Here is a 26,956-nt window from a genome sequence, read left to right on the forward strand (position 1 = left end):
TTTTTTTTATCCACGTGGACTTCTAGAAGTGAACTAAAGGCTGGTGGTGGATCACCATGGCTGTGCGACGACGGAGCCCCTTGTTGCTGCTGGTACTGGCGCTACTGACGTTCGTAAGCGACGTACACGCGTTTGGCTTCAACTTTGGCTTCGACGGGGTCCACCACGAGCACCACCACGAGCACGAACATGAACATGTCGACTTCTACGAGACTTTGGGGTTGACTATGGAGGCGTCTGAGGCTCAGATCAAGAAAGCCTACCGCAAACTGAGCCTTAAATACCACCCAGACAAGAACAAAGGCGACGAGGAAGCTGAGAGCCGCTTCCACGAGATCTCGCGCGCCTACGAAGTGCTATCGGACCCGCAGAAGCGCCAAGTGTACGATCTGGAGGGCTTTGAGGGCCTCGAACGCGAAGAGAAGTCGGGTGGACGCCCTTCTAGTCCATTTGACGCCTTTTTCGGTGGCGGTGGCAAACAGCGTGGCCCTGACGCTGCCGTGGACATGCCCGTGACGCTAGAGGAGCTCTACAACGGGGCCAAGAAGCAGGCACAGTTCGCACGCAATGTCATCTGCCGCAAGTGCCGCGGTACTGGAGCTAAAGGAGGTAAAACGACCACATGCAAGACGTGCGGTGGCTCTGGACACGTGCTGGTGGAGCAAAAGATGGGACCGGGATTCACTGTGCAGATGCAGCAGCCGTGCCCCAAATGTGGCGGACGCGGCAAGACTTTCAAGGAGGCGTGTCCGTTCTGTCATGGCAATAAGGTCGTAAAGGAGGACAAGGTGCTGGCAGCAGAGATCGAAAGGGGCATGCCATCTACGCATCAGATTGTCTTCGAGCGCGAGAGTGAGCAACGGCCTGGCATGGTGCCGGGCGACGTCATCTTCCGACTGCACCAGGTGCCCCACAACCGCTTCCGGTACGTGGAACCACTGTAACTTGTCTCTTGATAATGCTAACGTTCTGTCTTGTAGCCGCGCGGGTGACGATCTGCACTACGACCTGGAGATCTCTCTGGAGGAGGCGTTGCTGGGCTACAAGAAGCCCATGAAGCATCTGGACGACCGCACTGTTGTGCTCAAGAACTCGAAGGTGACAACGCCCTTCGAGGTCCGCACAGTGGAGGGCGAGGGCATGCCTGTGCACAACTATCCTTCCCAACACGGCAACCTGCACGTGCATCATGAGATCCAGTTCCCGACGAAGCTGTCGGCCGAGCAGAAGGACCTTGTGAAGAAGCTACTGCCTGAAGACCCCGTAGTGGCAGTGGAATGAAAATCTGCTAGATCAACTTCAATGCGAAAAAGGAAACTTTCATTCTATTGGTAGAAAACCAGTGATTATCAAGTTGGGTTGATAATTTCTTGTCGTGTTCATTTTCGCAAAGATGGCGAGCGTCGAAGACACTTCCGCGGTGACGCGCGAACAGTGGGAAAGTGCGTTGTCTTCGCTGCGCCACCTACTACAATGATATGCCTTTGTTGTTTATCTAACGTCACGATTTGACTGCGAAACAGCGGAACAATTGGAGCTCAAGCAGCAGTTGATGGAGACAGATGTGGTGCTGTGGCAGCTTCAGTCTGATACTGACTGTGCCACTCCAAGTGACGAGACCAGCAGTTGTAAATTACTGAGGAGAGTAGCTGGCGTGGACATCAGCTTCCTCAAAGGCTCGGACGAGCACGCGTGCGCTTCAATCGTGGTGCTCGACTTCCCGTCACTGACAGTACTGTACGAGGCCTTCACCTACGTATCCCTACCAGCCCCGTACATTGCCGGCTTCTTGGCATTTCGAGAGGTACCAGCGCTCACAAAGCTGTACGATGATCTCCGCCGACGCCGTCCAGGTGTGCAGATATAAGTGTCGTTCATTGATGTGTTCCAGTGGCTAATGTAGTCTTAATTTTCTGGCCAGATCTGCTGCCTGATGTGACACTGGTGGACGGTAACGGTATCTTGCATCCCCAAGGCTTCGGTCTGGCCTCTCACTTTGGTGTACTCGAGAATATCCCAACCATTGGTGTGGGCAAGACATTTCTCCATGTCGACGGTCTCACCAAGCCCGATGTGAAAGGCCTGATGGCCAAAGCGCGAGAAGAAGACCGCGATCTCGTCAAGCTCACTGGGAAATCCGGCAAAATTTGGGGAGCTGCGCTGTGCGGCACAGCTGGCGTCAAGAATCCCGTGTACGTGTCGGTGGGGCATATGCTGTCTCTGGATACGAGCGTCGCCATCGCCCAAGCTTGTTCGCAGTACCGTGTGCCTGAGCCAATTCGCCAGGCCGACCTGCGTTCTCGAGAAGTGATTCGAAAGTGGGAAAACGCAGGAACTGTCGATATTACACTCGACATGTACCATGCGTATCCACCTTCCGGCGCATAGTATCAAATTGGAGCATGTCTATCTTCCTGAAGACATTTCTAATTTGCACTGGTGGTGACTTGCATGCAAGTTATCCAAAGGAATGTTTGTCATTTCTCAAGGCGAATTCTACAATAAATTAGCTCGTTCTTTATTGCGTTAAAATTGATAGGCTAATGGTAAACTACAACTGCAGACTAAGCGCCATCGACAGGAAACGCCAATCATGTTGAGGTGGTGCTGACACGGACACTCCTGACGGGGAACGGGGGGAGTCCGTGTCGCTACTGGTCCAGCCCTGGTCTACCTTCTTGATACTTGCCAATGGAGATGTCACTCGCGAATGTTTGCCTTTTTCCTCGTTGTCGAAGCTACGCAGTAAAGTGGCAAGTGGGAGCAGGTTCATTTTGATCTGCTGCTCGACGATCTCCAGCTGCGCCACTGACACTCGACGCAGCCGAGCTGGGTTCATCAGTAACAGCGCTTGCAGCTTCTCGAGTGTCTGGACGGTGCGCACGAGCTTGAGCACAACGGACGGCGACACGGGTGCGTCGGGGCTGGCCGATCCAGGGCCGTAGGTTAGCACAGCCTTGAGCTCCTGGATGACCATGCCGATATCGCCCAGATATTTGCGTCGCAGCTCCGCCAGCTTGTGCGCGTTGCTCTTTTCCGTGACTGACGTTTTAGGGGATACAGAAGTTGTGACGAGTTTCGGAGAAGTGACGTCCCTTAGTGGAGGCAGTGGCGGCAGCGACGGCGGCGTGATCGTCGACACGCTGGGCAGAATGGGCGGACTGAGTCGCACGCGCTTCTGTTCAGGCGCTGTGCTGTCGCTGTTTGGGTCGAGTTTCTTCTTGATAAGGTCCTGTGTCATTTTAGACTGTTGAGTCTGATGTGGCTGTGGCTGCTTGGAGGCAAAAGAGAGAATGGTGCAAGTCTCTCAATTTGGCTCTTATCAAATTACCGTAATCCAATAAGGTTTTCTGTTTTTCGAAAAAAAAAAGAGATTAGAGCTTTGTATGCGACAAGTATTGGAGCTAATCGATCTAGTCAAGTTGGACGGTTTCTGATTGGCTGGAATTTGTTTCGTAACGTTTTGTTTGTAAAATACAGATATGAACTGTATCGACCAGATTGGCCAAGATCAAGACAAGTCAAGCACCAGCTCATCACGTTTGCTCCGCTTTGCGTGCTTTGCAGTTGGACAACACCCCAAGCAAACTTGGAGATGAACACTGTCGTCGATACAGTAGAGTCGAGGAGCAGATCTCCAACTTACTGCGCGAAAAAAAAAGCATCGCACACCGAAACGGTGTATTCGTGTCTGCTATTCCGTCCCAAACTACTGTCTCCAGCTCGCAGACATCGACGCCTCCAAAGCGAAGCGTGCTGCCTTGTTGGTGGACTCTGTGCTCTTCGCTCGGTTTACGCGATCGGCAGGTGGTGGATGTTGAAGCGCAGAGCTCAGCCGGGTGTCGCAGAAGTTTATCGTCGGCATCGGTTTCTAATCGACATTGTCATGGCGGTGAATCACCGCACGCTCGACTCATCCCGCGCATGCAGCGGTATAGATCTGCTTCTAAAGCCTTGCATCAGCGTCAGCAACTCCTTCGCTGCTCAAGCAAGGCCGCCTCGACTTCATTGTCCGCACGGAAATGGTGCACGACCAGCTAAAAAAAATCTTTATTATAATAAAAAGCATGCAAGAAAAAGCACACCGAAAATATACTGTACGCAATCTGTCCAGTGCCAGATTTAGCATTCGTCCGAATTTTAGATATCATTTTTGACAGGGATCGTAACTGAAGAGCGCTGCTGGCCGGATGTCATTTGTCCCATTCCTATCAGACGACAATGACCGAGACGACGGAGCTGGATTCGGCTGCCAATGCCGATGGAGCTGCGACTGCCACTGCCGCCGCAGCCCCCACTTCGGTACGAGCCATCGAAGGTTTTTTCGCTCCGAAACCCCCTGCCAATAGTTCAGAGTCCGTGTCGCTCTTCAAGCGCTTCCAGCTCGAACCTCCGTCCTGGGACGAGTTCCAACGGAAAATCGCCCAACTAGAGAAACCCGACGCAGAAAGCGCGAATGTCCCAAGAAGAGTGAAGGTCGTGTACTTTGTGCGCCACGCGGAGGGCATCCATAATGCCACGGCGAACGAAGTCGGAGCCGAACTCTGGGAATCCGATCTCGCTTTTCGAGAGAAATATTTGGACGCAGATCTCACGCCATTCGGTATCAATGACGCACAGAGCAAAGGACCGAGTAGTGTGAAGGCAGAGCTGGAGAGAGGCATGCCACCGATTGAGCGGGTGGCGGTGTCGCCGCTCTCCCGGGCGATTCAAACAGCTCAAAACTTTTTTGCCAAAGACCAGATACCGGACACGCCGTTCGTCTGCATCGAAAGCTGCCGCGAAATTCTTGGCTGTCACACATGCGATAAAAGGCGTTCAATCTCAGAGCTGAAGCTCAAGTTCCCAGGCGTGGACTTTACAGCCATTAAAGACGACAACGACTTGCTCTGGACAACGACGCATCGCGAGACGGACGAGGAGATGCAGGCTCGAGCAAAGGAGTTCTTACTGGAGCTTTTCCGTGAGATACCTGAACGGAATGTCGTTGTAGTGACACACTCGGGCTTTATGGAATCGGTCTGCGCTGTCGTCTTGGGCATCCGAATCCATCCTGCCAATTGCGAAGTCATCCCTTTCGTCTTGGAGGCAGTTTAAAGGTGAGAAATGCAACTTCGTCGCCGTTGTTGCTAAGTATCGTTGAAGGACGCAGATCTTTTTTTTTCAACCAACAATCAAAAAAAAAAAATTGACAAATGCAACTTGTTGAAGTTGTTTCAAATTTTGCATCGAGTAGAAATATAAAGCCGTGACACGGAGCGAATTCCTTGCTCATCTTGCAGTCAGTCCACTAGGGCATTTAGCAGAGCTTGACGCTGCTCCTGCACCTCTGGGTCGGCCGAACGAGCCTCTTCGTCCAGACCCTCAAAGATCTCCTCGAAGCGGTCGAACTGCACTTTGGCTCGCTCCATCTCGTCGTTGTTGTACAGCGTGATGGCATAGTTGAGGTGGAACATGTGATCTCTACATCCCCCAAACATCAAAACACTCATCAGTAACCAAGATACAATGTGTAGTAATTGGGCTGTACCGCTCCATCTCGATGGCCTTGTCGAATGCACTGCAGGCGTTCTCGAAGTCGTCCAGACGACTCAGCGTGATGGCCAAGTACATGTACGAGCTTGGGAAGTCTGGTTTTAGGTTAATGGCGGCGCTAAAGAAGTGGAACGCCGATGCGTACTGGCCCGTATTAAGGTGCACGAGGCCTAAATTGTACGACGTGATCCACTCAAACGGGTCCAAGTACAGCGCACGTTTGAGGCAGGCCACGGACGCTACGTAGCGTTGTTTACCGAAGAAGCACATGCCGATATTGTTCCAAAGCTGAGCCGAATTGGGTGTCTGAGCCGCAGCCACGCGGTACTTTACGAGGGCAACGTCCATATCCCCGTGATCCTGGATGATCGAGCCTGCAGCAAGGATTGTTTTCGGATTTCGTGGATCGTGCGTAAGTGAGTTGCCCAAGTAGTCGAAGGCGCGAAAGTTCTCGCCGACACGAAGATAGAGCAGTCCGAGCGTCGTTAAGATCTCCGGGTTCTCCGGTGAGAACTCTAATGCCTCCAAATAGACGTTAATTGCAGCTTTAAAGTCCTCCCGAAGCGTGTGCACCTTGCCCAGTTGGAGGAAAGTCGCATCATGGCGGTTAATAGTGTTCGCTCGCTGGAAATTCTGCGCCGCGCGGTCGTAGTCCTTAAGGTACATGTGGCAAAGCCCCATGCTATGGTAAATCTCCCAGTCGTCCACACGTCCCATGGTCAAGATCTCCTCGTACACCTCAATGGCAGCCGTGTGCTTACCCAATAGATAGAGAGATCGTCCGACTTGCTTGAGATTCTCCTTGTTCTCTGGATTCAGACATGCTGCAGCTTGGAACAGTTGCAAACTCTCTTGGATTCGTCCAGACTGGCGTAGGATCAGAGCCTTGACATACAACGGGTACTCGCTCAGTCCCTGATGCTCTCTCAACACTCCTTCGATCACTCGTAGACATTCCTTGAATTCGGAGCGCAAGTACAGTCGATGCAGATACCAATTTCGAGCTGAAGGCTCCGACATGTGGCTACTGGAGCTCTGACGTGCTCCATGGTGCGATCTTGGAGAGCGAATGCTGTCCAGAGAGTTCTCTTTCGTCGCCATCTTCACTTGGCTATTGCTCATGAAACGACGCGAAAAAATAGCTACATGGCTACATTTATTAGCATAATTTGGTCCAACATACACAAAAATCGATTGTCAACGGACTCAGATAAGGGAACATGGCATCAAGTCGCGAGTGCTTGGCGGTGCTCCAGCCTATGGGCGAAGTGTTCGTCAATGGTTTGGCGTCTAGCTACGACGACGAGTATCCAGAGTCTGAGCGGCTGCGGGCGCTGATGACTCGCGAGGACTTTGACAAGAGTATGGCCATCATAAACGACGCGCTGATGGACCATTGGCCGTGCATGCCGTGCAAAGGTTTCGGTTATGGCTGCTGCATCTGCACACTGGGTTTGTCACTCTATTGTGCTGGCACTCAAGTCCAGGAGGCTGAGAGCCGTCTGCAGTTGCAACTACGGCGCATGAACGAGAAGAAAAAGTTTAAGGACAAAGGGATCCAGTGGCGGCTTGAGAGGTCGTGGTGGAAGCGTTCGTCGTATATTGAGATCTCTGTTGATACGCAGAGTAGCGAGACTGCGTCTGGGAGTGACAAGGAGGGGGCAATTCGTGACGAAAGTATGAGCGATCGGCTGGTGTGAAGAGGAAAGAAATATCTAATAATTCATGTCGGATACGGCGTGAACAAGTTTTTATGGACTCCAAGTTTTCTTAATGGTGTACACGAAGACACTATCCTTGGCTTTACCTTTCTAGTAGTCGGATGAGTGTCGGAGACGACATACCCATTGAGCTGAATAGTTGTAGTTTGGACGTTGAGCAAGCATCCTGTTGCGGGTATCAGCTACCGAGTGCTGGAGGTGAGATGAAGATACAAACGGTGGCCAAGTGTTATCTCAGGTTACAGCAAATAGTTTGGCGTGGATACTATTGTTGTATCGCGAGGTACTATCAATCGGTGTTTATGCGGTCCGGCAAAGAACATTTTCATCCCTTGCTTGTTGCTTAGGCGCGACTAATGATTATGTGGGGGGAGTTGCCGGTTAGTAGAGTAAACGTTCCTGAACTAAGTAGAGGCCAAAATCCAAGGTTCACTATTCGCATTCGCAAGATAATGAGCTGTAGCACCAGAAGGGAATGCTTAGAGGCTCAAACAGAGACACTGTCTCACCGATTCAGCAGCACTCCAGCGAGCCTAGAGTGAGAAGCTGAGCAACTCTCACTTTTCAATTTGCTCCAAGGCCCCCAAGCTTCCCCATTTCCAAGACTTAAAACACAATCCAAGACCACAAATCATGATCAAATCGTGGGCAACCGCAGCTCTGACTTTGGCTCTTCTCAAAGGCGAACATCTCGTTATAGCCGATGAATGGGATGCCCAGGTGGACGCTATCATGATAAACTTCACCAACGTCGACCTCGTGGGTCAGATGACTCAAATTGCCTCATCAACGCGACCTACCAGCTCAACGAAGACGCTGTCCGGGAGTACGCTAAAGCCCACGTCGGCTCGTATTTTGAGACTCCAATGACAATCCGTGGTGAGATCAATGGCTCCTGGGGCTGGACTACGACACAAATGCGAGAATTCGTCGGCGGGATCCAGAGAATTGCCATGGAAGAGAACGGGGGACACCCCATGATATACGGCACGGACGCCGTCCACGGGAATGCTCTACTGCTCGACACGGTCTTCTTCGGACAGCAGATCAACGGTGCGGCGTCTTTCAACACCGAATTGGTCTACGAGCAAGGTCGTATCACTGCTCGTGACACCCTCGCTGCAGGGATCCCCTGGGTCTTCGGTCCAGTGCTCGATATCGCGCACAATCCGCTCTGGCCGCGCACGTACGAAACGTTCGGTGAAGACCCACATCTCGCTGCAGTTATGGGCGACGCTACTATCCGCGGTATGCAGAGTAACAACCAGACTGCTGCGTGTATGAAACATTGGATCGGGTATTCGTGGAACCCCACGGGCCATGATAAGGACGGCGTCACTATCTCCGATTTCGATCTACTCAACACGTTCGGACCGTCGTTCAAAGCAGGAATCGATGCTGGAGTCTTGACCGGCATGCAGAACTATATCTCTGTGAATGGAGTCCCTACTGTTGAGAGTACTAGGCTGCTTAAAACACTGCTGCGTAACGATTTCGAATTCGACGGTATGATGGTGACGGACTATGGAGAGATCGACGCTCTCGAAGATTTCCACCGCGTGGCACGAACGACAGCTGAGGCAACCAAGTTCACGCTTGAACGTACGTCTATCGACATGAGTATGGTCGGAGTTGGGACCACCTTTACGAACGGAACGTACGCGTTGATCGGGGAGGAGCCGACTATACTCGACCGGTTGAAAGACTCTGTTCGTCGTATTATCAAGCTGAAACTCCAGCTTGGTCTGTACGACAACCCACTGCCGGGTGAGGAGAACCTCGCGTTGGTCGGTAACGACAACGACGTCGCTGCTGCTTTAAATCTGGCTCGTGAATCCGCAGTGCTTCTTCAGAATGACGACAATGTACTGCCTATCAAGAAGGACGCATTGGTGTTCTTAACAGGTCACAGCGCTGATAACGTCGGCTACCAATGTGGAGGATGGACCATTCAGGTCCTAGGCGTGTCAGGAAACGACATGTTCTCGCACGGTTCTTCAGTCAAGCAAGGCATTGAGGAGATCGTGGGGAATGATTCGTTCAGCTACTTCAACGGTTTGAACGTCAACGGCAGCTACTCTGACAACGACTTGAACACTGCGAAGAAACTCGCTAGTGAGGCTGAGTACACCGTTGTTGTGATCGGTGAGGAACCGTACGAAGAGAAGACGGGGGACATCGATGATCTCACGTTGCCCGTCGGACAAATCCAGTACGTTAAGGAGCTCGCTTCCATCGGAACGAAAGTCATCGTCGTACTCTTCGAGGGGCGACCACGTCTGCTTGGTGATCTCCCTGAACATGTTTATGCCGTTATCAACGGATTCCTCCCGTGTGAACTCGGTGGTAAAGCTATTGCGGAAATTATCTACGGTGATGTGAATCCAAGTGGACGTCTGCCTATTACGTACCCGAAGCACTCGGGCAACGTCATGATCCCATACCGCCACCGTGTCAGCACCCAGTGCGCTACTGGTGACTACTGCGAGCCGCAGTGGACTTTTGGCCATGGTCTCAGTTACACGAACTTCACCTACTCGGACATGAGTATCAGCACCAGCAACGTCACCTCCAGCTCCGACTCCGTCAACGTGTCCGTGACGGTGACCAACTCTGGTAGTGTGGCCGGTAAGGAGACGGTGATGCTGTTCCTCACACAGCCGTACCGATCCATTTCGGTACCGGAGGTGAAGCAGCTCAAGAAGTTCTCGAAGATCAGTCTGGACGCGGGTGCTTCGCAGACGGTGACGTTCGAGCTGACTGCGGCGGACTGGAGCGTGTACTACCCCCAGATCGGCCAGGGTCTGAAGATTGTTGCCGAGGATGCGGACTATGTGGTTGCGATCAAGCCTGAAACGGACTGCGACGTGTACAACGAGACTGCTGCTGCGAACCCTCTATGCGCGACGTTCACGTTGTCCACGGGCGAGTATCCGTTTGGTTCGCTGATTGCAGAGTAAGGTCATAACTGCACTTGGTAAAGTTCGAACGACTTTACTTTTCAGCTTGAATTTTGACAGCAAATTCGCTAAAAGAAAATCTATTGGATCCCAGAAAAAATCTGTTTATTTGTAGATATTCGACAAACATTATTTTCTGGGGATCAACGAACGGTATTCGTCTACAGCCAGCGAGCACGGAACGTCGCGAGCGGGTCCTGCTTCGGCGCTTGCGGGATGAACGTGGCGATCTCGTTCATGCGAGTCTTGACCTCTGGCGTCAACTTGTCCACAAACTCAATCGCCTTCAGATTTTCTTCCAGTTGAGACGGACGACTGGCTCCCACTAGCACCGTCGACACGTTTTCATTCGAGATGCACCAGGCCATGGCAAGTTGTGCCAATGAACATCCGATCTCATCAGCGATCACCTTGAGCTTGTCAGCCTTAGCAACGCGGTCTTCGAAAGTATCGCCAAAGATGTTCTTGAAAAAAGGGTCCGCGAACCGGGTGCCTTCCGTCACGCCACCACTGTACTTGCCCGTGAGGATACCATTAGCCAGCGGAGCCCACGTTGTCAAGCCCAGCTTGTACTTCTTGTACAGCGGCTCGAACTCGAACTCCACCTTGGACCGTTCCATGAGAGAATACTGAGCCTGCTCCACAATAGGACGGATCAAACCGAGACGGTCGGCGATCTCACAGGCTTCGACGATGTCCGAGGCGTTCCACTCGCTGGTGCCCCAGTAGAAGGCCCAGCCTTGGTTGATAGCGTAGTTCATGGCACGCACAGTCTCCTCGATGGGCGTGTACGGCTCCGGTCGGTGGCAGAAGAGGACGTCCACGTAGTCGAGCTGCAGGCGACGAAGCGAGGCCTTCGTGCCCTCGACGATGTGCTTGCGACTGATACCCTGAGCGTTGGGACCGGATTCTTCCCAGCCCTTGGCGCCCATGAAGATCTTGGTGGTGACGACGAGGTCTTCGCGGGTCCAGATGCCGTCGGCGATACCGCGTTGGATAGCAGCGCCCATGACCTCTTCGGCCTGGCCGTTGCCGTACACTTCAGCGTTGTCGTAGAAGTTGACGCCGTGCTGGAACGCGATCTTCATCATCTCGTACCAGGCGTCGACCGTGTGTTTCTCATTGAAGAGCATCCAGCTTCCAAGTGCCATCTTGGAGACTAGGAGGCCGGAGTTACCGAGGAAACGGTACGTCATCTTGGCAGAGGTGGCGTTGTCAGTGGACATGGTCGATTGGTGCTTGAGTAGTAGACAGCAGAACGCAAAGTGAGCTCGATCTGCGCTTGTGTTGCAGTGGTAGCAGTAACCTGGATTGTGCACACTGGCCACGTAATCCACTCATGTGCACAATCCTGCGTGCGCATAAGCCAATCATCACATCAGTATGAGTCTTTGCGATATTTGAGCGATTACGTGCAATAATGATGCAGATAATATGTTGATGGGCCGACGGAGGGTAGCAGATCAGAAATCAATTGGTGATTCCGGCGACTGACGGGTACATCTACACGTAAAAAAACAAGAGATTAAAACACTCAAACTATCCGTGACAGCTCCATCGCCTCGAGTATTTTAACTGTAGAGCTGGTGCTAATGCTCAATCGTTATAAAACCGAGTTCCCCACAAACAGTACCAGGCAGACACACAACCTTCCACTCATCTCGACAGCACCAACTACCAGGCTATTCCCATTGTCTGCAACACGAAAAAAACACAACCGTCAACACACAAAACTCCGTCACAAAAAGCCCATACAACAGCAAGCCACGCACTCCCACTCGTTCTCGTCATCGACAACGTCGTAAACCCGTTTCTCGAGTTGTTTTGGCTTGTCATGTTGGCTCCACTTCGGCGCACTGTCGTGTGTGTAGCCATAATCGAAGAACAGTTCCTCGCCCACCGCAATAGACTCGTTCGCAAAGAGTCCAATCCTGTCCTCTCCGTTGGAAGAAATGATGCGGACGTCCAGATTCGCCACCTCTTTGGCTTTATGATTCGCGAACTTGGCCTTGTTGCCTTTCCTGGCCGCGTCCACCACGTACTCGCTATTGACACCGAACAAGTAGCTCACCGACTTGCGGTCGTAGATGGCGCCTCGCCGCTCGGCCTCCTCATCCGTGATCAGTTCTCCAGTGTATTCCAGCACGAACTCGTCCTTCTGAATCGGCTCCAGTGCATACGCGCCCCACCCGTGCGTCGCTGAGAACGCCACGCCGACGTTTTTCTGGATACTTCCACGCAACATGTTGACGTTTTGACAAATATTGAGATTGTGGCTGCTCCAAGACTTGAATTCACTGTGAAATGCGGCGACGGCGGCGTCGCTGGCTCCACACGTGAAGCAGTAGTCGGGATCGCACTCTCGTCCGGAGTTCCAGCACGGACAAGCCTGTGTATGGCAGTTCCCTAACGAGCATTTGCAGCCTTGATAACGATTCGGACAGTCTCGAGGACACGAACAAGCCTTGCTGCACGAGTGGCCGCGCTTGCTGCAGTCGCACGTCTCGTCACAGACGCCGTCGTGGTTGCACGGCTTGTAGCTGAGCTTCTTTTCGCGATCATAGCTGCGTTGTTCGCGTACGCGCTTGGCCAGAGACCTGTTCGAGCCCACTCCAGAGCTGTGACGCCGTCCTTTGCGCTGTCTTTCAGCAGGTATGGACAGATCAGTACCCAAGTCGTCTCCGCTGTCTCGTCGACGTTTCTCTTCGATTAAGAACTTTGAGATCTGCGCACACGTACAGCTTGGACTCTTGAGCATGGCGGAGATAACACACGCGTTAGGTCCAAGCGACGACACCAGTTTGCGAACTAGAACGGCATCAACCTGTCTCAAAGACGGACACCTTTCAGCTGAGTTCTTCTCGTCCGCAGATAGCCAACAACACGGGCCACATGGCTGCGTATTGGACACCAATTTCTTCAGTGTAGACGTGACAGCCGGGAGGTACGAATTATCCAGATACTCGGAATTATCTGCCGAGCGTGCGAACTTCTCGCGTCTTTTGCGTTGCTTCTCCAGCTTAGCCAGTCGCTCAGATTCCAGTTGTTTCTCTTGCGTCACCAAACTATTGGTGGCCAACGAGCTGATCCGAGTCTGAGTGCGTCTTGAACGGCGATATTCCGCGGCCGGTTGCGGCTCCGGTTGAGTCTCAGGGGTTTGTTGACTCTTGCCTTCATCTTCTGACGAGGAACCGGTTAACTCGATGACTTCTGCGTCCGGAGAAGTGGAAGAAGTCGAGCTCTTGTCATCCGTGTCTTGGACTAGTACCTCTGGTCTGTTCAGCATAATACACGGCACGTTAACCATCGGATAGACCGGATCTGCGCGAATACTGCGTTGAGGGTTCTGGATGCCATGCTCCGAGCAATCATAAGTGAAACAGCGTCGACAGAACAAGTCCCGATGCCACTCGGCCAGCCCTTCGAACGTCTTGAGATCGCGTATACCCAGCGCGTCTGGAGCTTGGGCGTAATTGGATTCAAAGACGGACAGAGGAGGCTGTAGCCTCTCGGATAAGGACTGGGATGCTGGATCCTGTAGGAACCAACACGGCTGCGACAGTCTGTGTAGAGCTGTAGTAGTAGACGAGTGCTGTAGCAGCTCCCTCACTCTAGCGATCCGCTTTGCTGTGCGTTGTTCGGCCTTGCAGATCTCCTTCATTTCACAGTAATCTATGCGTGGTCGGTCGAAGCCTGCTTCGTGTTGGAGAGCTAGAAACACTTGCTCGGTGGCTCCACATTTGGCCACGATAACTCGCAGTAGATACTCCATAATCTCATCATCTCTGGCGCCAGGATTCAGCGCCTTGAGCTCCTCTCCTTCACCAAACACCGCGATCCGACGCTCTTTACTCATAGTCGTCTCAGTGTAGAGGTTATTGTCGATCACCATGCGCTCTCCGTCGCCCAGATAAGGCACGTATCGTAGAATCGGGTCGTCCTCGACAAAGGCGTTCTTCCGGACACCGATCATAGTGAAGGAGCGACGGATGGGGGTGATGTCGTTCGGCAAGTGCGTCACAGTCTCCGGACACACTAAGGCCGCGAGAGGCATGCCGTCTTGATGCACGGAGTACCGCACTTTTCCAACCAGATAGTTGTATGGACGCACGGTATGTGTGGGATTCTGCAGCACCCGCTTGGCCATGGCACGTTCGATAGGAGCGATGTCTATCCAGGACTGTTGGTCTACTCAACAATAAAAAGCTGTGAGTAATTTGTGAAGGTTCTAGCGCATATCCGCAGCCACTTACTCGCGATTTCCGACCACTGGAGGCGTCTGTACCGTTCACTTCGAATAACTTGATGGGCTTGGGCATATTCAGAGACTTGATTTCGCATATCTCGTAGAACATGACGCACTCTGCGTGCATAACATTTTTGAATATGAGGCAGCTCCTGGTCCACCAAATCGCGCACTTGACTGTTGATTTCCGACTGACTTGGAGGCTACAAGCAAAACATAATAGAGTTATCAAAAATCTCCGTATTCTAAGATAAATAAGTGATTGTCCGTAAGTATTCGCTATCCTCACCTGTATCTCGAAATTATCTTCCGTTATGGCAACTCCTTGGCCCACTGCACCTACAAACCTGCACTTTTTCTTGAGTTTTCCAGTCCTGTCGTACTCCCACAATGGTTTATCGGAGCCTACAGAGCCAAACTCATTAGTCAATATGCGCAGAGATATTATTGACAGTACGTACCAGAAGAATACGGAATTGCCGTCACGCCCTGTAGGATATTCGGCGGTGCTTCTTCGAAGACTAAACGTCGCCAAGCGGTCGAGTGGATAACAGGGTTTGCAGGCTTCTCCGTCGGTGTAGCCTTACAGCCAGTCGAAGAGACGAACGACGCATTTGACGCCAAGAATCCGTTCCGAGCGGGTGCAGCGACATAAGCCAGCGACGAGGAAGTATCGACTGTCTCCTTGTCGTTACTGACTCCCATTCGAGCGCGACGGCCACTGCCATTGGTCTTGGTTGTATCGGTTGTAATATTGGCATTTTGTCCATTTTCCTTGGACGCAGTAGACGTACTGAGTTTCTTCTTCTGGGACCTATAAAACGCCATCAGCTTCTCCTGTTCTTGCAGCTCGTAAAAAGACATTTTGTCTTTTAAATACTGCGTTTCGCTCGTGCCATGCAGCCGTAAAGTAGCTTGTACATCAGTTTGAGATTGTGCAGGAGGTGGAGAGTGTTTACTCAGGGCATTTTCTGATCGTTTAGGTGATTTTTCGTGACGAATTGGCTTCGACGGAGACGCAATTACCTCCACTTCCCTTTCCACTTCACTTTCCTCTTCACTCTTCTGCTCACTCCCCACTTCACTCTCTTGTTCACTCTCTTCTTCTTCACTTGAGCTGCTCCGAGGTCTCGTTTTACGGTTTTTTTTTATATCGATAATTTTACTTTTCCGTACCATTTTACTGGATTTCATTGCGAGAACGGTGCGTTTCCGCTCTTGCGGCTTAGTTGAAGCCATTTTTCGCGCTGCTTGCTTACATTTGAGTGTATCTCGAGAAATTTGAGTCTTTTGCACCGATTCACGAGCCTTTTCCACTGACAGAACGCCCATTTTCTTTGCATGCTCCTTCTGTCGACGTAAAGCTTCCCTTTGTGCCGCCTTTTTGGTAAAAGTGTCCCATTCCTCGTCACTGCTCGTCTTCTTCTCATTTTCTTCACTTTCACTGTCCAATTTCCTCTTTTGTGGCGCCGATTTGCGCGCTTTTTGCATGTGGAACTGACTCAGCGCCCTCTTTTGGGCCTGGAGCTCTGCATTGTCCCTATCTGCGGGTTTTTGCTGGGTTTTTCGACGGTTCTGGGCCTGAATCCGCTCCATCATCTGCTGCTGAGCTTGTAGCTCGTAGAAACTCATGCCTTCCGTGATCTCTCGCATCTCTCCGTCCGCTTTTGGGTCGGGTCTGGTCCGACTCGTTAGCGCAACTTTAGCTTTCTTTGGCGCCGGAGAGCGTCGAGATCGCTGCAGGTTTTCGAGCCGCTGCTCGATTTCATCGCTTTCTGCACTGCTGTGACCGCTGTCGTTCTCACTGGAAGCTGGGCGCTTGTTCCTGCGCGCAGGTTGCACCAAACGGCGCTTAGCTGGCTTAAGTTGCGCCTTGTGCTTCTCGCTCCTGCTGCGGATCGCAAAGCGTTGACGCGGCTCTGAGTCGCTGGAAGAGGAGTCGTCACTGCTGGTGAGCAGCTCGATCACCTCCTGGGCGCCTGGCATGCGGTACAACAAGCGTTAGAGCGTGCGAGAGCAGAGGATATGATCTGGAGCTTACCGCTCATGATTGGCTTTGGAGGTTGAATTCTGATGCCGAATCAAACGTTTTTTGTGACGGGCAACTTTGGTTGCTGTCACAAAAAACGTCAATCCTTTATTATTTAGAAATTAGCTTTAGAAACAATACGTTCTAAACATGACTCTACTAAAGTTTCATCTTCGGGCCAGTGCCGTGAAAACTATCCCTACCTTCACGAGCAGATTGGGCTATGCCTGTGGACAATGGAGCGAACTTTTCCGCCGCAACGCAGTACTACAACGCATCATTTCAGCGACGATACTGGCACCTGTAGTGACGGTCGTTAGGACGACGTACGCTTTGCAGGCTAACCAATCTTATATTGTAAATTCGATGTGTGGTAAAGCCGATATCTACCTAGCACACGCCGTGCTCGCTGGCTGGCACAGGTGTGGTGGGCGCAGGTGTGGAACTCGACGAGGAGGATCCCGTGGAAGAAGTGGGCGCGGCGGTCGTCGAGGCCGGAGCATCAGTGTCATGCTCGTCGCTCGCTCCAGTAGGAGTGTTGTTATCTGGCGATGGAGTGGATGGGGCCGAAGGCGTCGATGAGTCCGACGAGGGAGTCGTAGGGGTTGAAGGCGAGGACGGGGCTGTAGTTGTCGGCGTTGGGGCCGACGTGGGGGCCGGTGTCGTAGGAGCCGGTGCAGGCGTCGGTGCAGGTGCAGGTGCTGGGGTTGGTGCCGGGGCCGGTGCTGGGGCCGGTGCTGGGGCTGGGCCCGATCTCGATTCACACACCTTAGACTGGCCAGAGCATGCCTGCTCGTCCAGGCTGCATGAGTCTAGGTCCAACACGCAAAGCATCCAGCACGTGGTGGCACTGTGCGAGCTTACTGTGCACTCACAGCTTTTCGAACACGAAGCCGCGTCAGTGTCGTGATTGCGGTTGCACACCACTGAACAGCCCTCAGACGGTGCCGTTGCGCCCGACTTAACAGTGCACGCGTTGAAGCTACACTCAGCGTCGGCAGACGCGAGCAGATGACGACCTGGAGCGCAGCCCAGTAACTGATGGTCCGAGTGATGCCCCTGCTGCACGTACTGCGCCGTCGTATTCGCGTGCTCGCCGAAGTCCATCTGCTTCAGCATGCGCTGGTACGACGGCAGCAACGTCATCTTGCCGAACCACGCGCGCAACAGGCGCTGCGTCTCCGTCATCTTCACCTCGGGCATACGCATGCCGTGCATCACGGCCGGGAGCTGCTCCGACGTGCCCACCCAGCGGTTGTAGCCCGTGCCCACCATGAGCGTCACCTGGTCGGGTTTGAGAATCGGACGCACGCGTTGGCCGTCGCGGCGCTGGATGATGAGACCCGATTCCGAGTCGTCCTCGCCACCGGCTTGAACAGACTTGAACGTGCTGTTGGCGCCGTCATTGTTGACCTTGTAGAAAGCAGGCGTGGCGAACACGATGAACATGCCGTCGTCCTCGTGCAACTCGAGCGACAAGTCATCCTTGGAAGACGTTGAGGCCTGGGTACCTGAGTCCGCGCTCATGAGTCTACGCTCGTGCAGAGACGGCGTCTCGTAGGCGTGGAAATGGTCGAGACGCACGGCGTCCGTCATTAGCTTACGGCTCGAGACAGTCTTACCGTAGCCGTCCGTCGTGGTGAAGGTGGTAGCATCGAGTGTCGTGGCAACATTCAGCACGACCAGCTCCAGCAGCGACGAGAACTCGTCGTAGATGGTCTTGTATCCGGGACACGCAGCATCTGTAGTGGTGGCGGTGGCGTCGGCATCTTGTCCGGACGGCGTACTGATGGTGTAGCGGTTCGTTCCGTCCGTGAGCGTCTTGAACAGCAGGAACTCGGCGTTGACCTCTTGTGCAGACACGGCACAGGCAGCGGCCGAATCGAGGTAAGAGCGGCGCACCTGAGCGTACGACGGCACGTTGGTGAAGCTGATGATACCGTCCTTCTTGAGCGCGTCGAGGACGTCGTTGGGCGTGTTTCCGGTGGAGAGTGTTTGGTAGTCGAAGTTGGGGACCTCGAATGCAGGTACTTGTTCGGCGAGGTTGGTGGGTACTGCGCTTGCCATGAGCAAGGCAGCAAGACCCAGAAGCATCTTGGTAACTTGGACCATTGTGTTGGAATGTGCTCTGGATACCGAGTCTTTGTTGGTGTGTGCGCTCGAAGCCAAAAGTGGAAATGAGTGAGACCGTCGTGATGAAATGCATCAGAGGGGCCGTTGATTGGAAAACGCCACGTTCACGAAGCTTGGTCTCTCCGAAGAGGTCAGAAATCATTTCTGTAGGATCAACTTGCAAAGATGTCAGCAAGTTGCACCCGTGACATCCGGTGGGTGGAGGAGGATCAACCTGGCCGAAGCGAGTTGCATGGATACGACTCGTATCATACGAGAGCCCAACGCTTCCCATCGGAGCATGGTACAGCCTATTGTTGACAGGGGCTTCCCCACTTGTTAATACCAAGTTGTTATTAATACCTGGATTGCAAGCTGAATTGACCCTACGACAAGACAAGAGGGTAGCCGCCCCACCTCCTCTGACAGTATACCGATGCATGCCATTTATGAAGAAATCTTCGATGGTATATTGATAATAGGACATGCTGTGGCTTGCAACATCTTCGTTTTTGCTGCTCGAAAAGATTAATTCTTCAAGTATCTTTTCGAATTACAGTACTTAAGTATGTCACGAATTAATCGTGAGATGGGTACGGCAGCGCATGTACAATTGTCGATTTGGTGCAGCGAGTTCGCCTGAAAATGCATAGAATGTCAAGATAAGCGAACATCAAGAGCGACACGAGGCCTCATTATGTGCTGCATGTAGTAGTACGTATTGCAAACGAGTGGATGGCGAGTTGGCCCTGTTTCAAAGAGAGCTACGCAGATTCTTGCTGGTGGTCTTGAAGTGGGCTTGGGACTCCCAACGGGAGTATCAACATGTTGCAGATTCCGTTGCACACAACGGGAAGCATGGAGCACGTGCCCGCGTCATCAATGTACTTTGCCGCAAAGTTTGCGGGCCCATTGGCGTGGGTTGTTCAGCTGAGCTCGAACAGTGCAAGGTCGTCGAAGTTGCCCGAAGAATCTGAAAACGCAACTTGCAATTATCGAAGTGACAGGTTGCAAATCCTGAGGAACGATACATATTTAGGCTGCTGCACACTTCGATAACGTTAGGTGAAAAACTGATTCATTTACAAATTCACTTCCTGTGCCTTGTACCAGATACATGTACATGAACACAAGCTCGAATAAGCCAAGCTGCCCTCGAAGCATTCACAGACTCGGTGGCTGAGATGGTACAATGACTTCAACTTGGAGAATGGAAATTGCAAGGGCTTAGCCTTTTACTCAGTCAACAATTGACCCTGCTGCTCCGCGCTTCTCACCAAACTTGACGCCCGCAATATTACCGTACCGTAATGCTGTAAGCAAATCGGAAGCCATACCATCCACCAGTGCATATCTGTCCATCTGAGATTGACAAGCAGAATGCCCGCAACACCATGAGCCAAACCCAGCCAAATGATCCCAAGTATGTACACATTTTCATTGTGCTTTAAGCCAGCATCTACCAGCATCTTCGCAAACATACCAAGCATGCCACAAATGCTCCTGGGTCTTGCTGCCTTGCTCATGGCAAGCGCAGTACCCACCAACCTCGCCGAACAAGTACCTGCATTCGAGGTCCCCAACTTCGACTACCAAACACTCTCCACCGGAAACACGCCCAACGACGTCCTCGACGCGCTCAAGAAGGACGGTATCATCAGCTTCACCAACGTGCCGTCGTACGCTCAGGTGCGCCGCTCTTACCTCGATTCGGCCGCTGCCTGTGCCGTGTCTGCACAAGAGGTCAACGCCGAGTTCCTGCTGTTCAAGACGCTCACGGACGGAACGAACCGCTACACCATCAGTACGCCGTCCGGACAAGATGCCGACGCCACCGCCACCACTACAGATGCTGCGTGTCCCGGATACAAGACCATCTACGACGAGTTCTCGTCGCTGCTGGAGCTGGTCGTGCTGAATGTTGCCACGACACTCGATGCTACCACCTTCACCACGACGGACGGCTACGGTAAGACTGTCTCGAGCCGTAAGCTAATGACGGACGCCGTGCGTCTCGACCATTTCCACGCCTACGAGACGCCGTCTCTGCACGAGCGTAGACTCATGAGCGCGGACTCAGGTACCCAGGCCTCAACGTCTGACAAGGACGACTTGTCGCTCGAGTTGCACGAGGACGACGGCATGTTCATCGTGTTCGCCACGCCTGCTTTCTACAAGGTCAACAATGACGGCGCCAACAGCACGTTCAAGTCTGTTCAAGCCGGTGGCGAGGACGACTCGGAATCGGGTCTCATCATCCAGCGCCGCGACGGCCAACGCGTGCGTCCGATTCTCAAACCCGACCAGGTGACGCTCATGGTGGGCACGGGCTACAACCGCTGGGTGGGCACGTCGGAGCAGCTCCCGGCCGTGATGCACGGCATGCGTATGCCCGAGGTGAAGATGACGGAGACGCAGCGCCTGTTGCGCGCGTGGTTCGGCAAGATGACGTTGCTGCCGTCGTACCAGCGCATGCTGAAGCAGATGGACTTCGGCGAGCACGCGAATACGACGGCGCAGTACGTGCAGCAGGGGCATCAGTCGGACCATCAGTTACTGGGCTGCGCTCCAGGTCGTCATCTGCTCGCATCGGCAGACGCTGCGTGCAGCTACAAGGAGTGCACCGTGAAGGCTGGCGCAACGGCACCTTCGGAAGGCTGCTCGGTGGTGTGCAACCGCGGCCATTCCACCGACCCTGCGGCCTGCTCAAAGAGCTGTTCATGCACTGCCAGCTCTCATAGCGCCACCTCGTGCTGGATGCTGTGCGTGAAGGACCTGGACACATGCGCCAGGTCCAAGCAGTCGTGCTCGGGTCAAACCAGAGTGTGCTCGTAGAAGCTCACAATACATCGAGAGGAGCGTAGGTTAGTTAATTAATCACTTCAGCACGCCATGTCTTGTATCACAACTGCTTCGTAGGATATCGGATACAATAGGGTCATGTGAGAGATACCCATGAGGAAGCGGCAGCACGACGGAAGATCCAGATCGTCCGTCAACGGGTACCCAAAGCCAGGACGCCACTTGTCGTGCATCGCACTAACTCCCGACACTGTGCTATTATCCTAACCTTCTCCATCTCGGTGACCTCGGATCAAGAATAGCTCCTCCCTCGTGCATCACTCGACCTATTCCTGCTGGCAGCTTGATCACCTGGAGACAGGCAGGACCCTAATTTAGTAGATCAGGCGACGCACCAGTTCATAAACAAATACACCGCGCGCAGAGTAGAATGGAGGAGGCCCCGTCACCCCCCGACACCCAGCAGACAACTGCGGCGCCCCCGACGCCGTCGGCGTCCACGCCGCGCAAGTCGAACGTGTATTCGCGTCTGTACGATCCCAAGTCGTACACGGGTGTCTACAAGAAGCGGTTCGAGGCCGACTGCAATGACCTCACGGAGCGCGTGGTGCACGACCTGTCGAACGCCATGCGCACCAATCTCAACCACGATGTGAATCGCCCCAAGCAGCGGACGGCGTACGTGGCCACTGGACCTCATAGATTTTTTTTTCATAAAGTCTAACGTATGGATTGCAGGTCAAGTCGGAACAATTCCGGTTCTAGCACGTTAGCACCAGCGCTGTCACCGACTGCTGCTTCAGCCGAGAGACCAACGTCTGCGCCTCCAGTGCAGGAGAAACTCCAGGGAGATCCGAATGATCCACATACGCTATTGAAGGCAGTGTTCCACTACTATTGCCGCTTCGGACGGACTGGACCCAAGGGACTAGGAGAGAGAACTCTCGGTACGTCGTGGCAAACTCCATTTTTCTTGGAAAAGGATCTAAATATCTGACACTGCAGATAACTCAAACTTCGTCAAACTGTGTCGGGACTGTCCTGATCTGCTCAACTCGTCCTTCGGCAAAACAGACGTGGATCTCATCTTTGTAAAAGCCAAGAAGAAGGGAGAGCGGCGCATCAACTACGCGCGATTCCTAGACGCGTTGGGCATGATCGCTATCCAGAAATACGGCGATATGGTACATTTTGAACTTGCCAGACACAGCAGAGCAACTTCTAGAATACTAACTGTGTCTGTTTTCACGTGTAGCCACTTGAGGCGTCGGTGCCGAAGCTGTTGGAGGCACATCTCGCACATCTGCCGTGTCTACTCGAGTTCACCGACGGCAAGACGGTGCGTGAACCATTATTCTAGATAACATTTAGCGTGCTATCTAATCGTACCAAATTTCTAAATCGTTGCAGGTCCAGGCAGTGTGGCAGAAGCGAGCGGAGCACAACGAGTCTGCCACTACAGAAGCAACAGAGCAAGTTGCACCGCCAGCTTCGCCTTCATCTCCCACAGCTCGACAATTCAACACCAATCCATCTACAGTTGAAGTGGACCCTCCAGCAGATCTAGCAGCGTAGATTTTTACAAAAGGGCAGTGCATGTAGCCATCTTGCACTTCAACCTCGATCTTCCACCCTTTACCTCTCAAAATCGCATAAACCGCTGCATTATTTCTCACAAATTGTTTTTTTCCCTCTCCATACTCAATTCAAGTGAAGAAGCCATTATCTAAAAAAGCCTCAACCGACATGAGCTCCTCGACCTTCGGCGACCTGCGCCTCCTGCCCGTGGACTACCACCGCCAGGTGGCCAGGGAGGTGGCCGCCTTCTTCCACTCCTTCTACCGCTTCGGCGCCGCCTCCAACCGCTTCGATCTGGGGGATGCAGCCTATCTGGACTTCCTGCACAACGTTCTCTTTGGCTCCATGTGCATCGGAGCCGTCGTTTTCCTCGTGCTCTGCGTGATCGTCGTGCGCCGCACCATCCTACACATCCGCAGCGGTAATTTATCACTGCATCTCTTCATTTGTAGCAGAACACGCCTTTTGCGACTGAATTTGACCCAGATATGACCGAATTCTGACCTGTTTATTGTTCATTGTGTCATTAGCGTTTGTTCGACGTACATCGATGGATTCTACGTCCGTGGAGCTACTGGCCGTCGGATTACTGACATTCCTGGCGATTAGTGCGCTTGGAGGACTACTGGGAGAAGCACAGGTGGACTACAGCGCCGGCGTCGTGCTGGATACCATGACCAACACAAGTGACCTGTTCCAGGAGACCAGAGAACTCACGACGCAAAGTCTGCAGACCAGCAACGCCTTGCGTGTCAACGCTGACAACTTGATCACATCATTCAACGACAGTGAACTGCCAGCTGAAGCCTTCAAGATGTCCGTGGAGGCGTTGAGACTCGTGCACGCGTCGAAGGAGCTACTGAACCAGACAGACGCGTTGCTGCCCAAAAACTACTCCGATATTGCCAAGGAGTGGGAATTCAGCTATTTCATGCTCAAATCGTCGACCAACGGAGCCATTCTCGCTGTAGCGCTGGCCAGTTTCTTGTCCATCGCTTCTGTTGGCTGGGCCATGGTCTCGCCGCTACGTGTGTCGATTCTCGTGATCTTGAGCGTTGTACCCATTTCACACACGCTGATCGGCGCCTACCTGTCGTCCACGATCATGACTGCGGATTTCTGTGCCGCTCCGATGAATAATACACTCGAACTGGTGGGCACAACGTCTGTGGCGAACTACTACGTCGAGTGTCCAGCCAACGCTTCGCTGCCGTTCGCTGACGTTATGGCTAGTGTCCAGCAGACCACATCTGAAGTGGCTAAACTGCAGCAAGAAATGGAGCGCCATGCAGCTCACGAGGGAGAAACTGGTCAGCGTATGAAGAGAGAATTCCTCGATCCCATCGGCAAGCAGCTTGACAGCGTAGATACCCTGATGGCCGAGTTTGCAGCCTCGCAAACCTGCAAGAACGTATCGAGAGCGTTCGAATACGCGGCTACCACATACTGCGAGTACGGAATGCTCGGCTTTTTCTCCATGTGGGTGCACCAGATCTTACTGTGCCTCATTCTGTTTGTATCCGTCGTGGTGTCCGTACTGGTCTACGAGCGCGTGCACATCCGCGAGATCCGCCAGGACGTGCGCTACCAGCTTCTTTCCAGCTACGAAGAGGACGATATGGAGCACGTGTACCTGTCTTCGGACTAGTGAGCGATGGATCTGTCTGCATCTGCCTGCATGTATCTGCGTTTCATATGTATTAACCAACTTAGCATTCCTCGCTTTATTAAGGCTGTTGGTTGTTCTTGGTTGGACTTGGGGCCTCAAATGGCTCCTCTTGTGGCTGGTTTAAGGCCAACATGGATCCTTGGCTCGACACATTGTCCGTGTCCTTGAGATGGCGACGCAGCCATAAGATATCGCTCTTAACCAGCAGCTTCTCGGCCAGCTCCGGTCCGTCCAGCTCGTCGTACAGCAGCTCCTGCGCCGGTTTGATGACGACATCTCCGTTATCGCGAACTTCTTGCAGTACGCCCTTCCACTTGGCACCGTTCCTGAGGCGGATGGACACGTCCAGACCGACGCATTCCTTCATAAAGAGCTCCGGGTGCAGGATGAAGCCCGCGGGTTTCTACGATTAGAAATACATGAGATCAAGATGAGCGGATATAGAAATATTTCACTTCGCACTGCGCGCTTCGTACGGTGCCTCGCCATGGGTCCAGACCCTTGCGATCTTTGAGGACGGCGGGATTCTGCGGCGCTGCTGCGTTCCCGCTCATATTTGCACAGGGACTTGGTAGATTAGCGAATGAGGTTGCAAATCCTACCCGGTCGATGGGTACATGCATTTGGTGCAATCAAAGCAGATCATGAGTTGGGGTATCGTAAATTAGGGTGTGCAATACAGCATCCGCATCCAAAATAATATTTACATGTTGCAGTTCTACTCTAACCTCTCAACAATATTCTCGACAGCTTGTGTGACCGACTCGAACACAGCAACGTCATTGCGTTCTGCCATCTCGCGCAGATACGCTCGAGCTCGAGCGAGGTCCTTGAACTCACGGCCAGTGATGGCCACTCCTTCTTCCACCATGCAGCCTTCCTCCACGGGCTCAATGACGAGCAGCAAGGCTTGGTGACTGGACACAAGTTCTACTGCCTCGGTCATGGCGGCGATGGAGCGTAAATTCCTCGGAATCACAAACAGAACAAGCTCTGCGGTTGCCTTCTGGGTTTCGATCTCTCGGAAGTGCTCAGATAGTGTCTGCACGTGTTGCTCCGCTGTTGAAGACAGTCCAAACTGCAAATAGTCCGCGAACGGGACGTATACGGGGATGCCGGCTTGGCGTAGCAACGGGATTGCGACTTTCTGTCTCCAAGACGTCGCTGTCAAGTTGCCTCCAAGATAAACAGAGCCGCCAGTGTAGTCACTAAATAACTGGCAGCCTAGTTGGTTCACGATCGACTGTGATGGCGACGATACTCCAGGCGAATCGCTGCTCTGTTCGCTGTCATCTGTGATGCTCTTGTTGCTGCCGCTGCTGTTGGACTTTAGCAATCGTGAAGAGTGCGAGCGCGAGGTCACCCGATGGGGGCGATGTTTGCCAGACCAGCTATTTAGCACAATGGATGAACGCTTACGAAGACGTGGCACCTCCGGTTTAGACCTGGGCGCGTTAGTCTGAGTGAGGTAGGCGATGCATCCCTCTATCGCTGCTGCTACGTCTGGGAACAAACCGACGCCTCTCCTGTGAGCCAGGTCACGAAGACACTGACGTGCACCATTGAGATCGGCCAACTCCGTCTTGGATAATACTTTCCCTGCAACTTCCGTGCCCTCCTCAATGTCGTCTACTACGAGCATGACCTTCCTGCCTCTGCAAATGTACTCGACTGCTTCGTTGATGCAGACGATGGACCTGGTGAGGCCGTCCACGACCATGAGCACGATTTGTGCCGTTTCCTTGGCTTTAGCTTCGATCTGGATGAGTTCTTCGAACCATTCGTCCACCTGTGGGTTGAAATAGTGTACATGTGCAGCGTCCAGCATGGGCATAGCGACGTCGTGCCTCCAGGTTGTGGGGTTGCACGAGCCGCCCAGGAAGACGGCAACGTCGGCTATGCGTTCGCCTGTGGGTGGCTCCAGGCCTTCACTGAAGCTCTGCGTCTTGCGTGTAAGGCGTGAAGCAGTAGCTGCAGACGGTGCCGTCTTTGGCGCTGAGGCAATCGGAGCGTCGCGCTCGCCCGGAACGCCGCATAGTGTGTTGTTCTTGGAGCGCGTGCGCACTAAATGCGGCGACGTGTAGGACCGGCGCTTGGTGAGGCAGAATGCGTGCGCCGGGCGCTGCGATGTCGTGGCGGGCGTCGTCATTCTGACTGCGCTGCTGCGGATAGCAAAGTGGTCAGACGGAGTAGCGTTGGGCAGGTGCAGGTCGAGTTCGTCTCGCTGAATCGTGGTCTAAAAAACTGGTCAGCAGCTTTTTTTTAGACCCATACCCTATTCCGCCCCTAACTTACAGATGGCAA

General features: G+C 53.1%; 16 protein-coding genes across 17 annotated transcripts; 9 read left to right on the forward strand and 7 right to left on the reverse strand.

Annotated features, from left to right (window-relative positions):
• The first annotated feature begins 12 nt into the window (after positions 1-12).
• PPTG_15957 (chaperone DnaJ) lies at positions 13-1,378 on the forward strand. The gene is made up of 2 exons (XM_008912739.1): positions 13-925; positions 981-1,378. The coding sequence occupies exons 1-2, from the start codon at positions 57-59 to the stop codon at positions 1,279-1,281; spliced, it is 1,170 nt and encodes a 389-aa protein (XP_008910987.1). The 5' UTR covers positions 13-56; the 3' UTR covers positions 1,282-1,378.
• PPTG_15958 lies at positions 1,338-2,532 on the forward strand. 2 transcript variants are annotated; one of them, XM_008912740.1, is made up of 3 exons: positions 1,338-1,442; positions 1,524-1,853; positions 1,922-2,532. In XM_008912740.1, the coding sequence occupies exons 1-3, from the start codon at positions 1,394-1,396 to the stop codon at positions 2,386-2,388; spliced, it is 846 nt and encodes a 281-aa protein (XP_008910988.1). In that variant the 5' UTR covers positions 1,338-1,393; the 3' UTR covers positions 2,389-2,532. The 2 variants fall into 2 exon arrangements, with proteins under 2 accessions (XP_008910988.1, XP_008910989.1); XM_008912741.1 differs by lacking the exon at positions 1,338-1,442 and having other exon boundaries at positions 1,443-1,853.
• On the reverse strand, positions 2,435-3,343 carry PPTG_15959 (hypothetical protein). The gene has a single exon (XM_008912742.1). The coding sequence runs from the start codon at positions 3,239-3,241 to the stop codon at positions 2,552-2,554; it is 690 nt and encodes a 229-aa protein (XP_008910990.1). The 5' UTR covers positions 3,242-3,343; the 3' UTR covers positions 2,435-2,551.
• Positions 3,344-3,684: 341 nt separating this feature from the next.
• Positions 3,685-4,047, reverse strand: PPTG_23744 (hypothetical protein). Its single transcript, XM_008912743.1, has one exon. It carries the CDS (start codon positions 3,863-3,865, stop codon positions 3,710-3,712), a length of 156 nt encoding a protein of 51 aa, XP_008910991.1. The 5' UTR covers positions 3,866-4,047; the 3' UTR covers positions 3,685-3,709.
• Positions 4,048-4,157: 110 nt separating this feature from the next.
• Positions 4,158-5,260, forward strand: PPTG_15960 (hypothetical protein). Its single transcript, XM_008912744.1, has one exon. It carries the CDS (start codon positions 4,222-4,224, stop codon positions 5,095-5,097), a length of 876 nt encoding a protein of 291 aa, XP_008910992.1. The 5' UTR covers positions 4,158-4,221; the 3' UTR covers positions 5,098-5,260.
• Positions 5,233-6,653, reverse strand: PPTG_15961 (hypothetical protein). Its single transcript, XM_008912745.1, has 2 exons — positions 5,531-6,653; positions 5,233-5,463 (listed from the first exon to the last, which is right to left on the reverse strand). Exons 1-2 carry the CDS (start codon positions 6,634-6,636, stop codon positions 5,283-5,285), a joined length of 1,287 nt encoding a protein of 428 aa, XP_008910993.1. The 5' UTR covers positions 6,637-6,653; the 3' UTR covers positions 5,233-5,282.
• Positions 6,654-6,755: 102 nt separating this feature from the next.
• Positions 6,756-7,235, forward strand: PPTG_15962 (hypothetical protein; the record flags this gene model as incomplete). Its single annotated transcript, XM_008912746.1, has 1 exon — positions 6,756-7,235. One exon carries the CDS (start codon positions 6,756-6,758, stop codon positions 7,233-7,235), a length of 480 nt encoding a protein of 159 aa, XP_008910994.1.
• Positions 7,236-7,872: 637 nt separating this feature from the next.
• PPTG_15963 (hypothetical protein) lies at positions 7,873-10,310 on the forward strand. Its single transcript, XM_008912747.1, has one exon. It carries the CDS (start codon positions 7,964-7,966, stop codon positions 10,214-10,216), a length of 2,253 nt encoding a protein of 750 aa, XP_008910995.1. The 5' UTR covers positions 7,873-7,963; the 3' UTR covers positions 10,217-10,310.
• Positions 10,311-10,377: 67 nt separating this feature from the next.
• Positions 10,378-11,442, reverse strand: PPTG_15964 (hypothetical protein; the record flags this gene model as incomplete). The annotated part of the gene is made up of 1 exon (XM_008912748.1): positions 10,378-11,442. One exon carries the CDS (start codon positions 11,440-11,442, stop codon positions 10,378-10,380), a length of 1,065 nt encoding a protein of 354 aa, XP_008910996.1.
• A 456-nt stretch (positions 11,443-11,898) lies between these two features.
• On the reverse strand, positions 11,899-16,510 carry PPTG_15965 (hypothetical protein; the record flags this gene model as incomplete). Its single annotated transcript, XM_008912749.1, has 6 exons — positions 11,899-11,911; positions 11,989-14,404; positions 14,470-14,665; positions 14,752-14,867; positions 14,924-16,441; positions 16,504-16,510. The coding sequence occupies 6 exons, from the start codon at positions 16,508-16,510 to the stop codon at positions 11,899-11,901; spliced, it is 4,266 nt and encodes a 1,421-aa protein (XP_008910997.1).
• A 116-nt stretch (positions 16,511-16,626) lies between these two features.
• Positions 16,627-19,125, forward strand: PPTG_23745 (hypothetical protein). Its single transcript, XM_008912750.1, has one exon. The coding sequence runs from the start codon at positions 17,533-17,535 to the stop codon at positions 17,989-17,991; it is 459 nt and encodes a 152-aa protein (XP_008910998.1). The 5' UTR covers positions 16,627-17,532; the 3' UTR covers positions 17,992-19,125.
• Positions 19,126-19,802: 677 nt separating this feature from the next.
• PPTG_15967 (hypothetical protein) lies at positions 19,803-21,438 on the forward strand (the record flags this gene model as incomplete). The annotated part of the gene is made up of 1 exon (XM_008912751.1): positions 19,803-21,438. Exon 1 carries the CDS (start codon positions 20,017-20,019, stop codon positions 21,436-21,438), a length of 1,422 nt encoding a protein of 473 aa, XP_008910999.1. The 5' UTR covers positions 19,803-20,016.
• Positions 21,439-21,835: 397 nt separating this feature from the next.
• On the forward strand, positions 21,836-22,980 carry PPTG_15968 (hypothetical protein; the record flags this gene model as incomplete). The annotated part of the gene is made up of 5 exons (XM_008912752.1): positions 21,836-22,083; positions 22,144-22,352; positions 22,411-22,589; positions 22,661-22,744; positions 22,816-22,980. The coding sequence occupies 5 exons, from the start codon at positions 21,836-21,838 to the stop codon at positions 22,978-22,980; spliced, it is 885 nt and encodes a 294-aa protein (XP_008911000.1).
• Positions 22,981-23,096: 116 nt separating this feature from the next.
• Positions 23,097-24,747, forward strand: PPTG_15969 (hypothetical protein). Its single transcript, XM_008912753.1, has 2 exons — positions 23,097-23,404; positions 23,514-24,747. Exons 1-2 carry the CDS (start codon positions 23,152-23,154, stop codon positions 24,629-24,631), a joined length of 1,371 nt encoding a protein of 456 aa, XP_008911001.1. The 5' UTR covers positions 23,097-23,151; the 3' UTR covers positions 24,632-24,747.
• PPTG_15970 (hypothetical protein) lies at positions 24,648-25,305 on the reverse strand. Its single transcript, XM_008912754.1, has 2 exons — positions 25,129-25,305; positions 24,648-25,055 (listed from the first exon to the last, which is right to left on the reverse strand). Exons 1-2 carry the CDS (start codon positions 25,273-25,275, stop codon positions 24,711-24,713), a joined length of 492 nt encoding a protein of 163 aa, XP_008911002.1. The 5' UTR covers positions 25,276-25,305; the 3' UTR covers positions 24,648-24,710.
• On the reverse strand, positions 25,298-26,887 carry PPTG_15971 (hypothetical protein). The gene has a single exon (XM_008912755.1). The coding sequence runs from the start codon at positions 26,799-26,801 to the stop codon at positions 25,371-25,373; it is 1,431 nt and encodes a 476-aa protein (XP_008911003.1). The 5' UTR covers positions 26,802-26,887; the 3' UTR covers positions 25,298-25,370.
• Between the last annotated feature and the right edge of the window lie 69 nt (positions 26,888-26,956).

Source organism: Phytophthora parasitica (assembly GCF_000247585.1).
Source record: "Phytophthora parasitica INRA-310 unplaced genomic scaffold supercont2.49, whole genome shotgun sequence".
In the NCBI taxonomy this organism is placed as follows: domain Eukaryota; phylum Oomycota; class Peronosporomycetes; order Peronosporales; family Peronosporaceae; genus Phytophthora; species Phytophthora nicotianae.